Source organism: Daphnia pulicaria, chromosome 3, assembly GCF_021234035.1.
Source record: "Daphnia pulicaria isolate SC F1-1A chromosome 3, SC_F0-13Bv2, whole genome shotgun sequence".
Classification (NCBI taxonomy): Eukaryota; Metazoa; Arthropoda; class Branchiopoda; order Diplostraca; family Daphniidae; genus Daphnia; species Daphnia pulicaria.
In genome coordinates this window covers 7,691,410-7,707,573 of record NC_060915.1, presented here as the reverse complement: position 1 = coordinate 7,707,573, position 16,164 = coordinate 7,691,410, and the positions used below count along the sequence as shown (strand labels likewise).

At 42.1% G+C, this 16,164-nt stretch overlaps 1 protein-coding gene across 2 annotated transcripts in view; it reads left to right on the top strand.

Moving 5' to 3' along the window:
• Positions 1-14,187, top strand: part of LOC124329539 — a 33,499-nt gene extending 19,312 nt beyond the window's left edge. For both annotated transcript variants that reach the window (XM_046788627.1, XM_046788626.1), the window contains exons 17-20: positions 2,548-2,663; positions 7,134-7,261; positions 10,074-10,237; positions 10,406-14,187. In XM_046788627.1, coding sequence (XP_046644583.1) covers positions 2,548-2,663; positions 7,134-7,261; positions 10,074-10,237; positions 10,406-10,636 — 639 coding nt within the window. In that variant the 3' untranslated portion in view covers positions 10,637-14,187. The remainder of the gene's footprint in view (positions 1-2,547; positions 2,664-7,133; positions 7,262-10,073; positions 10,238-10,405) is intronic.
• The last annotated feature ends 1,977 nt before the right edge of the window (positions 14,188-16,164 follow it).

Sequence of the window (16,164 nt, the reverse complement as noted above, 5' to 3'; positions counted from 1 at the left end):
AGAACAGTGTGTTTGAACAGTAGTTTATAATATGAATAATACCCAACAGTTAAGTGTATATATACTGTATATGTACTTTTCCAAGTAATTCCCCTTTTGGGGAATGACGACGAGAGGCGCGGTTTGGTGGGCAAATGATAGCGAATGACTATTTGCCATCTGCTCGATTCGTCACTATAGTTTAGAAACACGGGCCCTGTTAAATAAGCATTTCAGGCTCAGGATATGTGTAGGATATTGGCGTTATACTAGTCGGCTATATTCCATTTTTATGGATCGCTTAAAATGCGATGTTATTTCATGACCAAAACCGAATGCTGCGCTGGGCTCGTCCTGTTGCACATCAAACGGGCCTTTTAAAATATCCCACCTTTTGTCCGCACAAGTATTTATAGAAAGCGAATAGCAGACGTGAATTTTTTTATATGCCTTTGTGTCAGGGAGTGCCGACTCAAGTAGTACCGAACGTTCCTCATTACACGTGGAAGCGATAAAACGAAGTTACAAAGAGATGACTGGGTAGAAATTCATGAACTTGGTGCTGGTGTTGCTGTTTTTGCAGTTTTAATCAATTCCGAACAGAGAGAGAGAGCTAGAGAGAGAGAAAAAGGAAGTCGGTTTGGCGTACTCGGAAAACGCTCCTAGCAGCTACAAGCGACCGGACTCCCCGGGTGGTTGTTGCGCAAAGAGAGCCAAAAAGAGCATTGGCTTCGCTTCGTCGGTGTGATACGTATTTTTAGATCTTATATTTCACGGGCTTCGTGTACAATTCAACACGTTTTCCATGACCGCCGTATGCCATATGAATATGATGGCCTTAGTATTTCTTAATGGCCATCTGCTCTCATTTTGTAAAGTTACATTTTTAAAATAGTACATTATACAGCAACAATTATTTTTATTTTTTTTTAATTCTAAGAAGTAAAATAAACATTTCCTATACGGCCAACCGTCAATCCCTCGACCTTTATTCCGGCCATATATTACGTAGCCGACGTATAGGTATAAATACATAAATATGCTAAGCAAGTAGCCGGAAGGGCGGAACGGAACCTTTCATACTTACCGCCACTCGGAACTAGTCCACACATTTGCGGGAAATCATAATATCGAAGAAATGGGTAAAAGGTCAAATTTTAACATTTTTGCCCTTTTGGTAACAGCGGTTGTTACTCCCCATATATTAACATTTAAAATAGCCCAACGAAGAAAAGAAGGATAAAGGCCAAAGGTTTGCATCCTCCCCCCCCCCCCCCTGCAGTTATAACAAGAGTCCGTACAGCTATAGAGAGAGGGTTGAGAGGCATTTGAGAACGATGAAAAGCGTCGCTACGAAAAATTATACCCAAGGGAAAATAATTGTCGTGACGCAACACTTATTCAGCGGGTTCGCCTGCGTTTGACGTCATCCATAGCAGACGGCAAACTGTGAGCTATGACACTCGCCATTTTCCCACGTATAGGGCGGGTATGGATTTTGATTTGATTGGACGTTATGGTTTACCATAAAGCCAATAATCGGTCACTGCTTTGGTCGTAGCTCATAAAACGCTGCCAGACAAGAGGGAAAATAATGTTCTGTATAAATACAAGTGACCTCATTTCCCCCTATTTTTAAGCGACGCACTTATCGTATAATCCAGCATCACCCGGCATCACCCTAACAAGAGGGAGTCCATGAAGGTTGATTTATTATTTATGCTGCCATTCGTAGAGAACGATTCATTTTCGGGAAGTTCAGACAGGACGCTCAGCGCGCTCTGCAACTGTTTCGTCTGCCACACGGCAGCTTTCGTGAAATCTAGGTCCAATCTAAGCCCTTTAGCGAATAGAAAGTCCTCAAAGGCACCTTAAAACCGTGGTGGCATTATTCGATATTCGACGGTCAAATTCTTCATCCGGTTCACACACGCACAAAAAGAAAACAGTTAAAAAGAACCAAAATAGCTCAAGAAAAGAGAGATCATGGGGTAAATGTCGTCAATTCCGTTCAATTTGAGGTTGGTCGGATTTGAGGTCGGCTACATTTCTTTTTGTGATTCAAGATCTCGAACATTCTCAATGAATTGAAAAATATACCACTACCCCTCCCTCCCTCCCCCCGACCTATCCGGTTGCGTAGAAGTCATTGATTCGATTAGTCTGCTGCTCGTGAGTTGCGGTTCATCGTCTATGCGCATTTCGTCTACCAATTTCGTTCGATTTCGTTCTATTTTTTTCATTGCCATTTGCGTCACAGTTTCCCGTCACGAGATATGAGAACGGAAGGTTATACAATCTCATGTCCTTCTCAATTGATTCTTATGCATAAAATATCATGCGCTCTTCTGAGAATCGGATAAATTTCCATGGCATAATTATACGAGTTTGTTGTATTATTAATGTTAGTATTAGGTAATGCGTGATATATATGCATGCCTGTTCCCTTTCAATGTCGAAAAAAATGTGGTCAATTATCTTGTTATTTCAATTACAAAAACGATGTCGCAATACTTTCGTGCTAGTAATTACCGTTATTTAACTGTTATTCTCTATTTTTTCTTTCAGTCGGTGAGCAAAACCCGTTCGGCTGACTTAACTGTTTCTGCCGGTCCTAACGAAGTTTTCAGCAGTAGCGTCGACGATGCGTCGTCTGGGGCCATAGCCAGCAGGAGAACTCGACTGTAAGTTTATCAAATTACTCATAATTATTCTTATATAACTAGTTATCTATTCTACGTCTCAAAGAAGTCATACAGAGAAAAGTTTTATGTGACCCTTAACAAAATTGCGCATCAACTTTTTAAAAGTTACCACCAGTCAAACCGCTAAGTCCTAAACCAGTTCCAAACAGCAGGATTCAAGGAAAAAATTAAAACTAAAGCTTTAAATTACGTCAAGAAATTTGCGGGAATTTACGGCTGGTGAAGAGCGTGTGGTCTCCTATTAGTGACAAGTAGTCCTCCTAAAAAAATGTATTACTCCCATCTACTACTCGATATTTATAGTCGAAGTTTGTCGTGTAGGTACGGAAGCCAATATCTTCGCCTCATGTTGCCAGGATGTCGGAGATTTCTAAAAGCCATGGCACGTGCAGTCGATAAAAGTTACAAATATAATTTGTTCACGGAACACTATGGAATGATCGTCGAAAGGTGGCAAGGGCCGAGGAGTCATTGACATGCGACCAGAGGCTCACGTTTTCGGTGTAGTTACCACGACAACGAATGTGGCACGGCAGGCCATTTTTCGGTTATTCACACTCTTCTGTTTGATTAGGAATGGACGATTCCATTATTATTATTTCCAAACTCGCGTTGCTAACGGGAAATCGTTCATTGTTTTATATTGGATTTTAGGGTACAATAGATTCGATGGGGACTATATAGCTTTTAATTAAAAGTTGAATTCTGTGAAGAAGCAAGCCGCGGGTGAAAAAGAAAAAGTGACAGCTATAGCTCGGATGACGAGAATCACTTAAATACAACTTGACATTTGACAGATTATCATTAGAATGAATTAATGAAAAACTAATGATAACAAGGAAGTTTTGTTCAGTTGTTTGTATAGAAGACGCCAACAACATAAACAACATTATCGCCAATCCATTTTTGAATTATTCAAACGCCTACATTCCTGTTCTAAAAAAAATCAATTTCAATAATTCGTGCGGAAACTGCTGAAGGGAAAAGTGTAAAGAAAAAATGAATTAACGAGCTTCGACTTCCTTCTTATATGGTGTATCCGGGTGACGTGATGGCGACTACTACCTTGCGCGAGTTTTTCTGTAGCAATAGCAGGCAGTCACAGATACACGCATAGAACAAATGTGCTTAGCCTGCACAATTCTATTCCAATTCGTCAGGAAGCTATTGAAAATCAAACGTGACAAAAATTAATGAATCATCTACATCCGCTTTAACGGCACATCCTGTTTGCAAGTACCAAACAAGCCGTTGTCAGTATACTTTCCAACGAATCCTGGAGACAAGACTATTCCGGTAGCTAGAACTTCGCATGTCCAAACAAACGTGGGACTTGCTGATAATGACAACTGTTTGCGCATAATCCTATTGCGCAAAAACGATCCACGTCGTTTATAGTAGCACCTTTGGAAAAACTGCGGTGTGTCGAAAAAAATATTGAACAAATTAGACGAGTCATTGTCTCTTCGAACGCATAGTTTGTCTTTTGAAAAGGTAATTGACGTCATCTTTGTATGAGAAAGAAACGTTTTCTATTTTCGAATGATTATGGGAACAATTCGTGAAAGTGCAATGAACGGCCAGTGTGGAAAATTTACAGAAGAACGATGTTTCCGCATGTCAGCCAAGTGAATCGAACAGCCGATTTTTTCCTCTCAGTTGACGAGCTCAAAAGACCCTATTTTTGGACACTAACGCATTTTTCAACGAAACGAAACACTCGTTCATCCGAAATGTTGTCGGGATACAATTGCCCAAGTGCAATAAGTTTTGGAAAGTACGTGTGTACCTCTTGCGTCGTGAATTGTGTCTTATTTATAGCCAAGACTATAAAGAAATCGGATTATCTAAACATTATATAGGCAGCAATCACGCGTTGGCGAAAGAGAAACGTGGGAATCATCACTTGACGCTGTTGTTTCGAGCATATTAGAAATTGCGGGAAACAGGTGTTCCATATGAATTCCACAATAACTATCAGATGAAATAGCTCAGGCTGCTCAGCTCATTGCGCAATAAAATTGAAAAAATTTCACCACGGGCCTATAGCTGTTCCACCGTTAACACAAATTTAAAGAAACTTACCTTTGCTTAATTTTCCGTAAATAGTACAACCGAAAGCGTGCATGGTGCGATTGTGCGGATCCGGACATAATAGCTGAACCAGAAACTTACGTGCGTGGGCCTTCATCTTTGTGTTATTGCATCCTCAACGGCTGCCGCTTCCACGGATGCAGCGGACGACGGTTGGTGAGGCAAAACAATTCACGCACGTAGTGCCGTGGCCCGTGGTGCAGCACACAGTGTTTTCTATGATAGAAAAATTTTTTTCAAATTTATTCCCCGTACGGAAATAAGAAGTTTTTGACTACATTGATTTGGTTTCTTGTTGTTCAAACCGTCCAGCAACCGAGGAACAACTGCCGCAAGACACATTATTTCTGGCCCACTTATTGCGGCTTTCGGTTGTCCTCAAGACACGAATTTCGCATCATCCGCCATGACCAAATTATCAGTGCATGTAAGGTAATGAAGCGCGTAGTGCATCAGCATTGATTTCTATTGCTTGTCTCGACTCTCTCCAGTCTCTTGAGATATTCAAGTTCATGGTATAACCTTGCGTGTTATGTGGAAACTTTTACCATGTAATAAGATAGGATCGATCCGTTTACTCTTAGATAAAAGAACACGTACCGATATTGTGTTTACCGCCAAGATGTGACACGAGATGTTGTGATGTTTACTTGGGAGAGCTCGTGTTAGCCGACCACCTACTCAACTTTCGGACGGATTACGAAGGTGTTTAATGCACTGAACGCTCTACGACGGCAACTATTGACTTTTCGGCTGATGGTGTATAATGTACCTCTAGGGAGATGATTGTCAACGACAAGAACCTTGAAAACTGTTGGCCCACGTGCTCACTAGACGTTATGAAAACGCAATCAAAATTACTTCCTTCAAAACTTACCGCATCGTCTTCCTTTGCAAAATTTCAATATCCGGAGCAGTGTTTCAAAGTCAAAATGCTAATAATAATAACCTACACCCGTGGTCAACGGTTGCGCATCAAAGCGAGGAAATGACATTGAAATCAACTGAAAAGAAGATGAAAGAGCAAAACGTAAAAACATCATCAGCCGAGGATCTGGGCTGGGCGGGGCTGGGGCATGTTGCGTGATTAATTTACTTTCCAATCGCACATATTATGTCATGCCATATAAGTTTCTGAATGAACTATAATTTATTTGTGGATATTAAAGGCCACCCACCAGTTCAAAAAGATATGGGCGGAATTGATCGATTCCAAAGTCGCGTCTTGGATGTGAGTGCTGAATGTCACGAAAACTGGGCATTCGACGTCGTACACGAGCGACGGACTCACGTGCCGGTTGCTGGCCAGTTGGTTTGATTCGTACGGAGGTATTGAACGACGTCGGCTCGTGCATTTCCTAGGAGCAACAGCACACCTACACCGCGAGCCGTCTTTTTTTATCAAGGGTTTCCGTTTTGAATGAGGACGGATGTGGAGTTGCCTAGTGACTTGTTCCCCGGATTCACGCGCGATGTTGACTCGATCAGTTAACGAATCCAACGGAACCAAAAACTTTGCGCGCTCGCACATAGCGCGCGATGTGTCTTGATTATTGACCAAGTATTTCTGTTTGATCCCTTATTTTCTAAGCGCGTCCAATGACATTTATTACTAAGACAAATCAAACCAGCAAACTCTATTTCAAAAAGACCGAGTCGAGATTGGCTGGCGGTTAAACAGGAAAATTCACTCACGCCTAGACTCGAAACAGGATCGAAATAAAACAAACGTTGATGCTGCGCACGCAACTCGGCGGTCGAAAAAATATATTGCCAGGTCTGACCAGATGGCGTTACGGTATTCCCCCTGGCTTTCCTTCGCACTCCTACTCTGCACGCTGAGATATAAACTGAGCGGGACTGCCTTAGAGCCTCCAGACTTTCTTCTACCTGTGTCAGGTGCACTAGTGAACTCGTTCGTCCCTCTCTCTCTCTCTCTCTCGTCGTTTCTAGTTGTTTTTCAAATAGCCAAAAGTGAATTCGATTCATTTCGGGGCCCAAATTTTTATCTTTGAAACCATTTCACTTATTTTGCGTCTTTGCCGGAAGATGATCCACACCGTCCGAGACATTCACCATCGCGGCGAATCTTTGCGCAACACTAAAAACGTTTTGGAATCGTTGAACTTGACGTTGGCTGGTGCCACTAAAAAGCCAACTCTCAGCATCAACGAAAACAATCAGCAAAACAACAAATTCTTTTTCCAGTATTTCAAGCGGTCAGTTCCATTATCCCCCCCCCTCTCTCTCTCTATAAGTGAAAAGACTATTGTGATTGGCTCAAGTTTCAAAGATTTAAATTTGACTAGCAATTTATAATTAATCATATTTTATTTTTGAATTGATTGTTGACAGATCTGAAATGCGACTTCGCCTAGGATTTCTACGCCGGAGGAGTACGGAATCCTCGTTATCGGCTCGACCGCCGCCGGAAGAGGCTCAAAAATGGGCGGAATCATTCTCGGCCCTAATGGCATCAAAATGTAAGTCATTCATCCCCATCGTATCCGTTGTATAACTAGTTGCGTTGCATAGTTATTATTGCGCGCTACAACCGAATCGATACTTTTCCCTTGCGCTTATTTATTATGATTGACAAGTAGCGCCCACGTATTTACAACGTTGCCACTCGTGATATTTTCAGAGTAGTTGGAACAACAACAACAGCTACCTTGGCTAGCTTCCTTCTCTTTTGTTTTTTCTCTCCCGCCTTGTCTTTTCCGGTGTTTTTTTTCTATGAAGAAGGAAACTTGTAATATGAGGAAGCAAAAGGACGGCCAGAGATAGGGATGGGTCCAGGTGTGCGCGGACGGGAGTGGCCGCCGTTCACACAAGCCCGCCCGCTCCAAGGCCGCTAGGGAAAAAAAAAAACTGCTTTTGGTGAATGAGAGAGAGATGCCGAGGGCCTTGAGAGCCAAAGTCTGTGGCATTCAATCATGTCAAAGACGAAAAGGAAGGAAATAAACGAAAAAAACACTACCAAGGGACAGACGGCCAAAAACAAGCGAGGCGCATTCATCCATTTCGATTGCAGCCGCGGCCATTTGTTACTCGTTTTTTTTATATACGCTTGACCATATTCGTTTTTATTATCTTTCGGGTTTGCGAGGAGGATTTTTTTTTTATTAGACTTTCATTATTTTGACATATACGATGATATAATAGCTCCCGCTGATTCTTCATTGGCTTTTCTACTTCCCGTTTTTAGTTTTTTTTTTTACTTTCATGATTTGCTGACCATTCATCATCTTCTTTTCTCCTCGCATTATTTTCCTTCTTTTGACATCACGTAATTTAGTCTCCGCTGGATCTGACCTTCCAGCGACCGGCTAGGGAAATGCTGAGGCCAATCATTTGCATCGATTTTAGATTCATTCAAGAGTTTCCCAAAATAAACCAGCAAGATGTTTTCGCTTCCTTTGTAAACTTGCGACTACGGCTCCTTTTTTTATTCTTTCTACATGGAAGCGATCAATTGAATCGCCTTATTTAGGGTCGTCTTACTTCCCTCACTACATCATAATCGACTTGGCGCTGAAATGGAGAGCGGCAGTGGCTAAATTTAGAAACCCGGGACACAAGTTTGGAGAGTCTATACCCATTGGTTGACTTTATTTTCAAAAAATAGTGGTCGTTCCCCGCGTGAAATGAGCACCTGCGTAAATCCTATGACGTCAACTCCCTGTTGTCCTGGTCACCCCTTTCTCCCTGTCGCTCGCATGAATAGGTAACCTTTCCATCGCCCATTTATTTCGGGGCATCAAGTAAACTCGATGTTACCTGTACCCATTCATCCCACGCTTGTTGAATGATAGATGAGCGCATCACTTCATTGACTGCAATTGAATTCGCCTCGATATCGATCGATAATTCCCATCGCTTTGACCATCAGACGGCTGATGGCGTCCAATTTCATGTACAATTAACTCCGGTGGCGTCACTGGAAATCGAATCAATTTCTATATAGAAGCTGTGCTGAATGCGCTTGACATTTTCTGAAGAGTGCTGTGTTTTTTTTTTTTTTTGTTTCAGCAGTCCGACGTCGTTTTTGATCGAATTTAGCGCACCGTGAAATGTAACGAACGTGACGAGAGTGGCGCGGTTGTTTCGAGACAATGATGAGAAACCTGGTTTCTTCGGAAAGGGCAGTAGAGCACATCGGCAATGTTGTTATCCAAACTGGTGAGCGCTCCGCTGTTGTTGAGAAGTGACGATGAAAGAGACGCTCGGAAACAAAAGGTGAAGATGTGCAAGTCATAATAGCTCTCTACGGTCGTGGACATGTGGAGCTCAAACGACGTCAGAGCCCGGTTTCTCTAGAACTGGCTTTCTATGCAACACCTGGACAGATCCGGATACGACCTCATTTTCTGTCCCTGCGCAGCAGATAGGGCTATATATATATGACTATCGCAGGGAAGACTTGCTGTGCAGCTGTGTGTTTAGCGAGTGGCTGCATTTTTGACGTGTACCGCTTTCTCTTTTTTTTTCAGAATGTTATTTTTCTCATCCGGGTAACTCGGCAGGGTTCTTGAACCCGCCAATCTCTCGATTTATTAATGGCAGAGCTAGCTAACCGATTGCATCTTTTTTTCCAGTATATTCAGCGTCATAGGATGTTTGACTTATTCCTTTGTTGCTGTTCTTCCCACTTTTTTTTTTTTGCTTCTGAAGAAAAACTTTTTTGACATTTGTCAGCTTTTAGATAATGCAGAGTTCTTGGTAAATTGAGCAGATGTTTCTCGTCGGGAGTCCCTGACTCCCTGTAATCATGCGTAAAAATACGCACGCACGTTTCAGAGAGTGTGAATACTGAATGGTCTACGCCCCTAGTTTAAATATTCATGCGTCCTTCTTTCGCCTTTCCCAACGGAAACCAGACAGGTGAATAACAAGTGGACAACTTTATGTTAAACAAAAAACAAAAACAAAAAACTTTTAACGAAACAAAGTCCTTCTAGTGGCATTGTCAACTGCCAAGCGCAAAGAAAGGAAATAACCGTATGATGACGGCTCTATTCAGTTGGATATTATATCATTCGCCAGGCTGTCTCACTTATTTAACTATGCACAGGCGTTTGCCTTCTTTTTTCACGTCAATGAAAATGTTGACGGCCAAAGTCCACCCGACAGATTTCCGAGTATTTTCTTTATTCTATAACCACGGCGAGGCCCTTTTTTTTCGAAAATCTTAGAACCCAAAAGTATATCCGCAATTTCGCATGACAGAATAACGCATATTATTGATGGAGGCCATCGTTATTAATCAGCAAATTTGATTGCGTGTCTGTGCAGATGGAGCCGCCCTTTACCGCGCCTTTTTACTCCGTGAATTCAGCAACGAGAACCTGGAATTCTGGCTGGCCTGCGAAGAGTACAAAAACTCCAAACCGCAGAAGCTTTCCGCCAGAGCCCAGAAGATCTACAATGACTTCGTGGCCGTCCAAGCAACCAAAGAAGTACGTTTCTCTCAAATCTTGGCCTACTACTCCACTTTTCCTTGTGCGTTTCCTTCATTCCCTGATGAAATAGACAATTTCCCAGTCGTTCTTAATTGGTTCAAGGATAAATGATGACCGCAGCGACTAACCCACTCTCCTCCTATCTGTTTTGTTGCCGTTCCATAGGTCAATTTGGATGCTGAGACGAGACTCATCACCCTGACCAATGTCCAGTCAAATAATCCAGACTTGCACGCGTTCGACCGCGCCCAGCGACGGATCCAGCACATGATGGAGCGCGATTCTTATTTGCGTTTCCTCCAGTCGGAACTTTATCTTGAACTCGTCCACCCGGAACGCTATCCAGCGTCGGCATCTTCCGTCGACGTTTCCGACAAGTCATCGTCAGCTCCGTGAAAAAAAACCAAAAAACCAAAAAACCAAAAAAAAAAAAAAAAAACGGGAACCAACCAACCAAAACAAACATACGGAACGCTTTAGAGGCTATACGATGGAAACTTTCCGAGCCGATGCAAGAAAGAAAAAAAGGAAATTAGATTTTTTTTTCTGTCTTTCGGGTTTCGCCACTTTGACGTCGTCGTCCGTCACGTTCTATTTTGGAATCGTATCTTCTCACGACAGAGCTGTACTGTGATATTACTGCTCCCCCGCCCTCACCCAACCCGATTTTGTTGTTGTTGTTGTTGTTTATCCTTTTTTTTTCTTTTTGTGTATTTCATGGTTCTCTCTTATTTTCATTTCTCCCCTCTCACACATATTTATTTACTGGAAAGGAAAACACAGCGCGGTGTCCGGTAATGTACATATAAAAGACAGACATATTATGGCAGTTTTCCTCTTTGACCGCCGCTGCCGTGACCCTAAAAGAAAATTCCCCTTTGACCAAGGGGGGAAAAAACCAAAAACCTTCGGCCAACAAAGTTTTCTTTTTTTTAATTTTAATTATTAATTTTTCTTAAAATTTTTGGTCTTCTCAAAAACACCACTTGCGAAAGATTTCTCTTTCCAAAAAAAAGAAAAATCTATGTTACATCCGCAAGTGAAAAAAGACACACGGAGAAAGTGTGGGGGGAAAAAAAGGGAAAAGAAAAAATCGATTGAAAAAGAAAAAGAAAAAGAGTCCGGATTTCCGGATAGATCTCCTGTTTTCGTCACTTGAACGCCGACTCTATCTCTCGCTCCCGATTTTTGTTTTCTAAAAACCGATTGAGCTCTCTCCCCCCACCTCCCTCTCTCTCTCTCTCCTATTGTGCTGCAGCTCCTAGAGTGGGAACGTAGCGTCCGGTGACGTCACTTGAGCGCCATACGCAGTGCTGCCGTGTCGCGTGTGCTGTTATACTGCATCCGTATTTTTACCATATGACATAATATCAAATGCTTTTGCTTTTGTATTATAACCATATAATTTGTGTCCGGTCGTCGAATGAATTTTTATAGGGCACCATTCCGCGATGTCGTTATAACTAGTCGTCTCTCTCTCTCTCACTACCAGCCAACCAAAACATCATTTTCTCGCCAATATCTCTCTCTCTCTTTTGTCTTTATTTATTCATTGAAGATACAAAAGAGAAGTGGATATAATTTCATGTTAATTAATTATCACCTCCCCCCAGTTCTAAACTATGTTAGCATATAACTATATATAACTCTGATGTGTCTTCTTTTTTGGCTCTCTTTTTTCGTTTTTTCTAGTCTGATGAAATGTGTTTTGTTTTTCTACCACAATTTGATACGGAAAACGATACACTGGATCCCCTTGATCGGTTTATTCGTGGCATTTGATACATGATTCGAAAAAACAAAACAAATGAATAAATATATCTATTATAAATGCATCCACTGTTCTACCGAGTCGGTTCTCTCTCTATATACATTACATACATACATACATACAAATAACATCCGCCGCCCACTACAAGGCGTTGTTGCGGAATGAATGGTCCTGCTATTACTCCCATGGCGCTATTGTGCCGAGATAATAAGAGACGGGCCATCATCAGTGCTGAAACAGTTGGAGAGTCGTTGTCCTTGGATGCTGGCAGTCTCCCACGGGCACGGTCTGCTGCTGTTGCTGGCGAATATCGATCATCTTGCAGTAATTCGTGAGCGACGCCTTGGTTTTTCTGCTCAGTTGATTACAACGACGTCGAGCATCACAGCCTGCTGCGTGCTGCTCCCGCAGCGATCCTTGAATCATTTTGGCTAATAACCAAAGCGCAAACAACATTCGAAATGTGGGTCGAGGTTGTATTCCTTGTAATAATGCGATCGAATTACACTGTTCGTTTAGAGCGCCATTCTTTCAAATCCATGGCGAACTGCTTGCGGTAGTTATGCTATAGTCTCTCCCGGACATCCGACACATATATCTACCTATCTACTTTGGAAACGTGAGCAGTAAATTCACGAGTGGAAGTGACGTCACGCTGTTTGGAACGACGCCAGACCGACGCCGAGTTGTTTTCTGTATTATACACACACAATGATGATGATCGGGTCATCCGGTGCAGCAGTCGGAGAGTCGGAGGAATAATAATAAGAAGATATTTCTACTTTTTATAACGAAGTCTAAGTCGTACAGTGCTTGGAGTACAAGCCACACGATGACCGGGGGCCCGTCAAGGAAAGCAGCGGCCGTGAATCACAGGGCGCGCATACTGCGCGGATTTGATGTGATGGAAAATCTCCTCCGCCCCTCTTGTCATTTGTTTTATTTCGCGTTTTGGTTGCCCCGTTTCGCGCATGCTGGGGGGAAAAAAGAAGCGACAGATATGGAAGACTAGCAAATAAATGCGGCGGAATTGACTGTGATGAACGTAGTGATAAGCGGATTATATGGCGCGTGCGGTGTGTGTGTGTGTGTGTGTAGCTGAAGGCCATCGAGGCCGTTTGCGGAGAGATGCCGCTTACACGTGTGCTTTCTCCTAAAGTAACAAATTGGAAGTCTACTACATGGAAGCAATTTCAGCAGGAGAAAATGGAGGACAGAGATATGCACCGAGACGGCGGGTAGAAAATAAGACCAAAACAACATCATCTCACCCAATCGCAGGATAGTCTTTAAACATTTCGAGTAAATCGCATCCGCTTCCACCGCGGTTATCCACTTCCGGAATTGGTTTCTCATACCCCAAAGTGTTACGACCTTTTCTTCGCGTGGTATCTTTTAGATTTTGCACGGCATCGCATCAGTTCCCTCATCTTTCTTTACGGATGCAGCTGTTGGTAGTCAAACGTCTCATCTCTGCTGCTGCAGAGCGCGAGTAATATAGTCGATTCGTCTAAAGCACACCTATAACCTTCAAACTTCACGACATATAGCGAGACTGCTGGCTCCTTCTTCACACGAGCATTTGACGTCGCGCGGGATGGATAAAAGCGCGTCCTTCTTCCAAACTTCTGCGAATTGAATTGACAGGCAATTAGACCTGATGTTTACGACGTTGAGGCGCATTTAGTTCCCATCTTTCTCGCTTTCTGTTATTGTTTTCTAAAATTTATACGATCGAAATGAGTCGGCTTCCACCGCCGTTTGGGGACCAGCCAATGAGCCTAATCGCAATCGCCCCAACATCGAACATGGAAACAGACAGATTTATTGCCAGAAGACGCCTGGTAAAAGTGGAAGTACTTGCATGCCGGCACACAGGTATACATACAGCAGAGTCCGTCCGCGCTTGGTGATAATAAGTGAAGGTCAAAATCGTACCTCTACACACAAGTTCGAGGAAATGAGGTAAGTGAACTCGTGATATCCTTGTTTATCATTTGATCCTTTTCTTCTTCTCAGATGTCGAATGATATACGATGGATCGTGAATCGCCATGACGATGACAAGCCGATAGTTGCGAATGACCGAGAACAAAGTTTAAAACTGAAGGTTCCCCACTCCCCCCCGCGGTGGTATCACTCGGTATCACTAGGCAGCGCCCAATACCATTTGAAGATTTAAAAAAAAAAGTTTCTTCTCTTCTGACAATATCGAATCAACGCGCTCATCCCAACATCCGGGAAAGAAGCGATAAGAACCGAAAATATAAAACATGCCACTTGATTGCCTCAAAGGTGTCAAAAGTCATCTTTGCCCATCGTAGAAGCTACATTAAGCTAACGGCATTACAACTTCCGCTTTCCCGTTTATCGTCTTTGACATTGGCATGAATTTGCTTTAAAAAAAAAATTGAAGAAAATTGGTTGCTGATCACGTTTCCTTTTTCTTTCATCCGGGAGGGATGTTGAAAGGACTAATTTAGGTACGTCGACAGAACACGCCCACACTCGATTTCTCCGACAAAAGGAGAATTCCAATTTCCAAGCCAATATTCAATTTCCAGCAGGGGAAAAAAAGGCCTAACTGAATCATAGTGTGCCACGTGAGAGTTCGGTCACGGTCAGGCGTGCAGGCATATTCCGTACTAGCCCTACTTCTAGCTAAAGTTCTAAATATATATTTTTTGAAACCTGCAAAAATGTTTTATTTTTTTGATCCGTCGAGCCGTTCATCATCGATTTAAGTGCGATTCTTAAGTGGAGGTCGTGCGGTGTCAGTCGAGCGGACGCTGATCGTCCCACTGCTCCCATCACAAAGTGCCAATAAATTGAAAAGCGATCAGACCTTTGGCGTTCACGTTTACTGGAATCACGTGAACGTTTCCCAGAATCAAGAAATTTAACAGGGCAAGGAATATTTCAAAATAATAGATCGGTTGTTCAATGGCCTAAAGGGGAATTCTATATTTACGTGTTGGCCTTCGCGTCGGGCATCTACGCCGCAACGAATTTGACTAAGCTACAGTAGTTTAAAAAAAGACACTTCTTTTATTTAAAAAAAAAATAAAAAAAAATAAAAAATTCGTTGGATTTTCTTTATTTTGATCATTATTTCTCGTGTCATCATCATTAGTCCGGATAATAATTTAAAAAAAAAATTACCTTTGAAGGGCATTGCAATTTATTACATACGAAGAACAATCGACGAGAATGTTTTGCACGAGTTTGATAATAACACGAAAAAGTGATCCATCCAGCAATTAAAGGAAACGAACAAGTTTCTTTAATATAGAAAACCCCAGCGTGATTGCAGTTTGGTCTTGTTTCGCGTCTGCAACGCGACACAATTTATGGCTTCTTCAAAGTCACATGCAACCGACTCGTGAACAATTGCTGACGCGGGTCTGCTCCAATAACTAACCCGTTTTTAATGGACGCAAACATTTAGACTGCTCCCGCTCATGGAATAATAAATAAACAGCCTTTTAGGAAATACAACTTATAAACTAGAATTTAAATCAAAAGAAAAGAATTCCATATTTCTTTACTTGACAGGTTGGAAGGTCGTCTACGAAGAATAGGTCTTAATTCGTCTGAAAAATAATTGGAATGATAGCCAGAATTCGGCTTTGAAGCTATATTACCCATTTAATGCTGGGAGCTGTATAGCGGCGTTTTCCGCAAACATATCTTGTTGAATTCCAATCCAAATTTGGCTCAACCAAATAACCTCGCAAATAACAACTTAACACTAACATGATAAACATAAATGTTAACTGCTTGTGAATTGCGTGTTGTAAAACGCTATAAAATTGGAATAGAGCCAAAGTGAAGAAAAAGCTTCTCTTTAAAGTGCAGAGAAAGAGAACATGAAATGAACTTCAAAACGGAATCTTCACTTCAATTACTTAGCCACCCCTTATTTTCGCAAAGTTATTGTTGCTTCATTTATTGATGTTGAAGGACTACCACATCGGATAAAAGCGAAACTCGGCGCGAATTTCAAATGGAAACCTTGACCTGTCGTGAGTGGCATCAGGAGGCACGCAATAAGACTTTGGTATGTAGTGGATTCAAATTGTCTCGAATGTGAACATTTACAGAATTTAACGGTTCAGTTACTTTGCAGAGCTGACGCCCTATTGTAACAAATG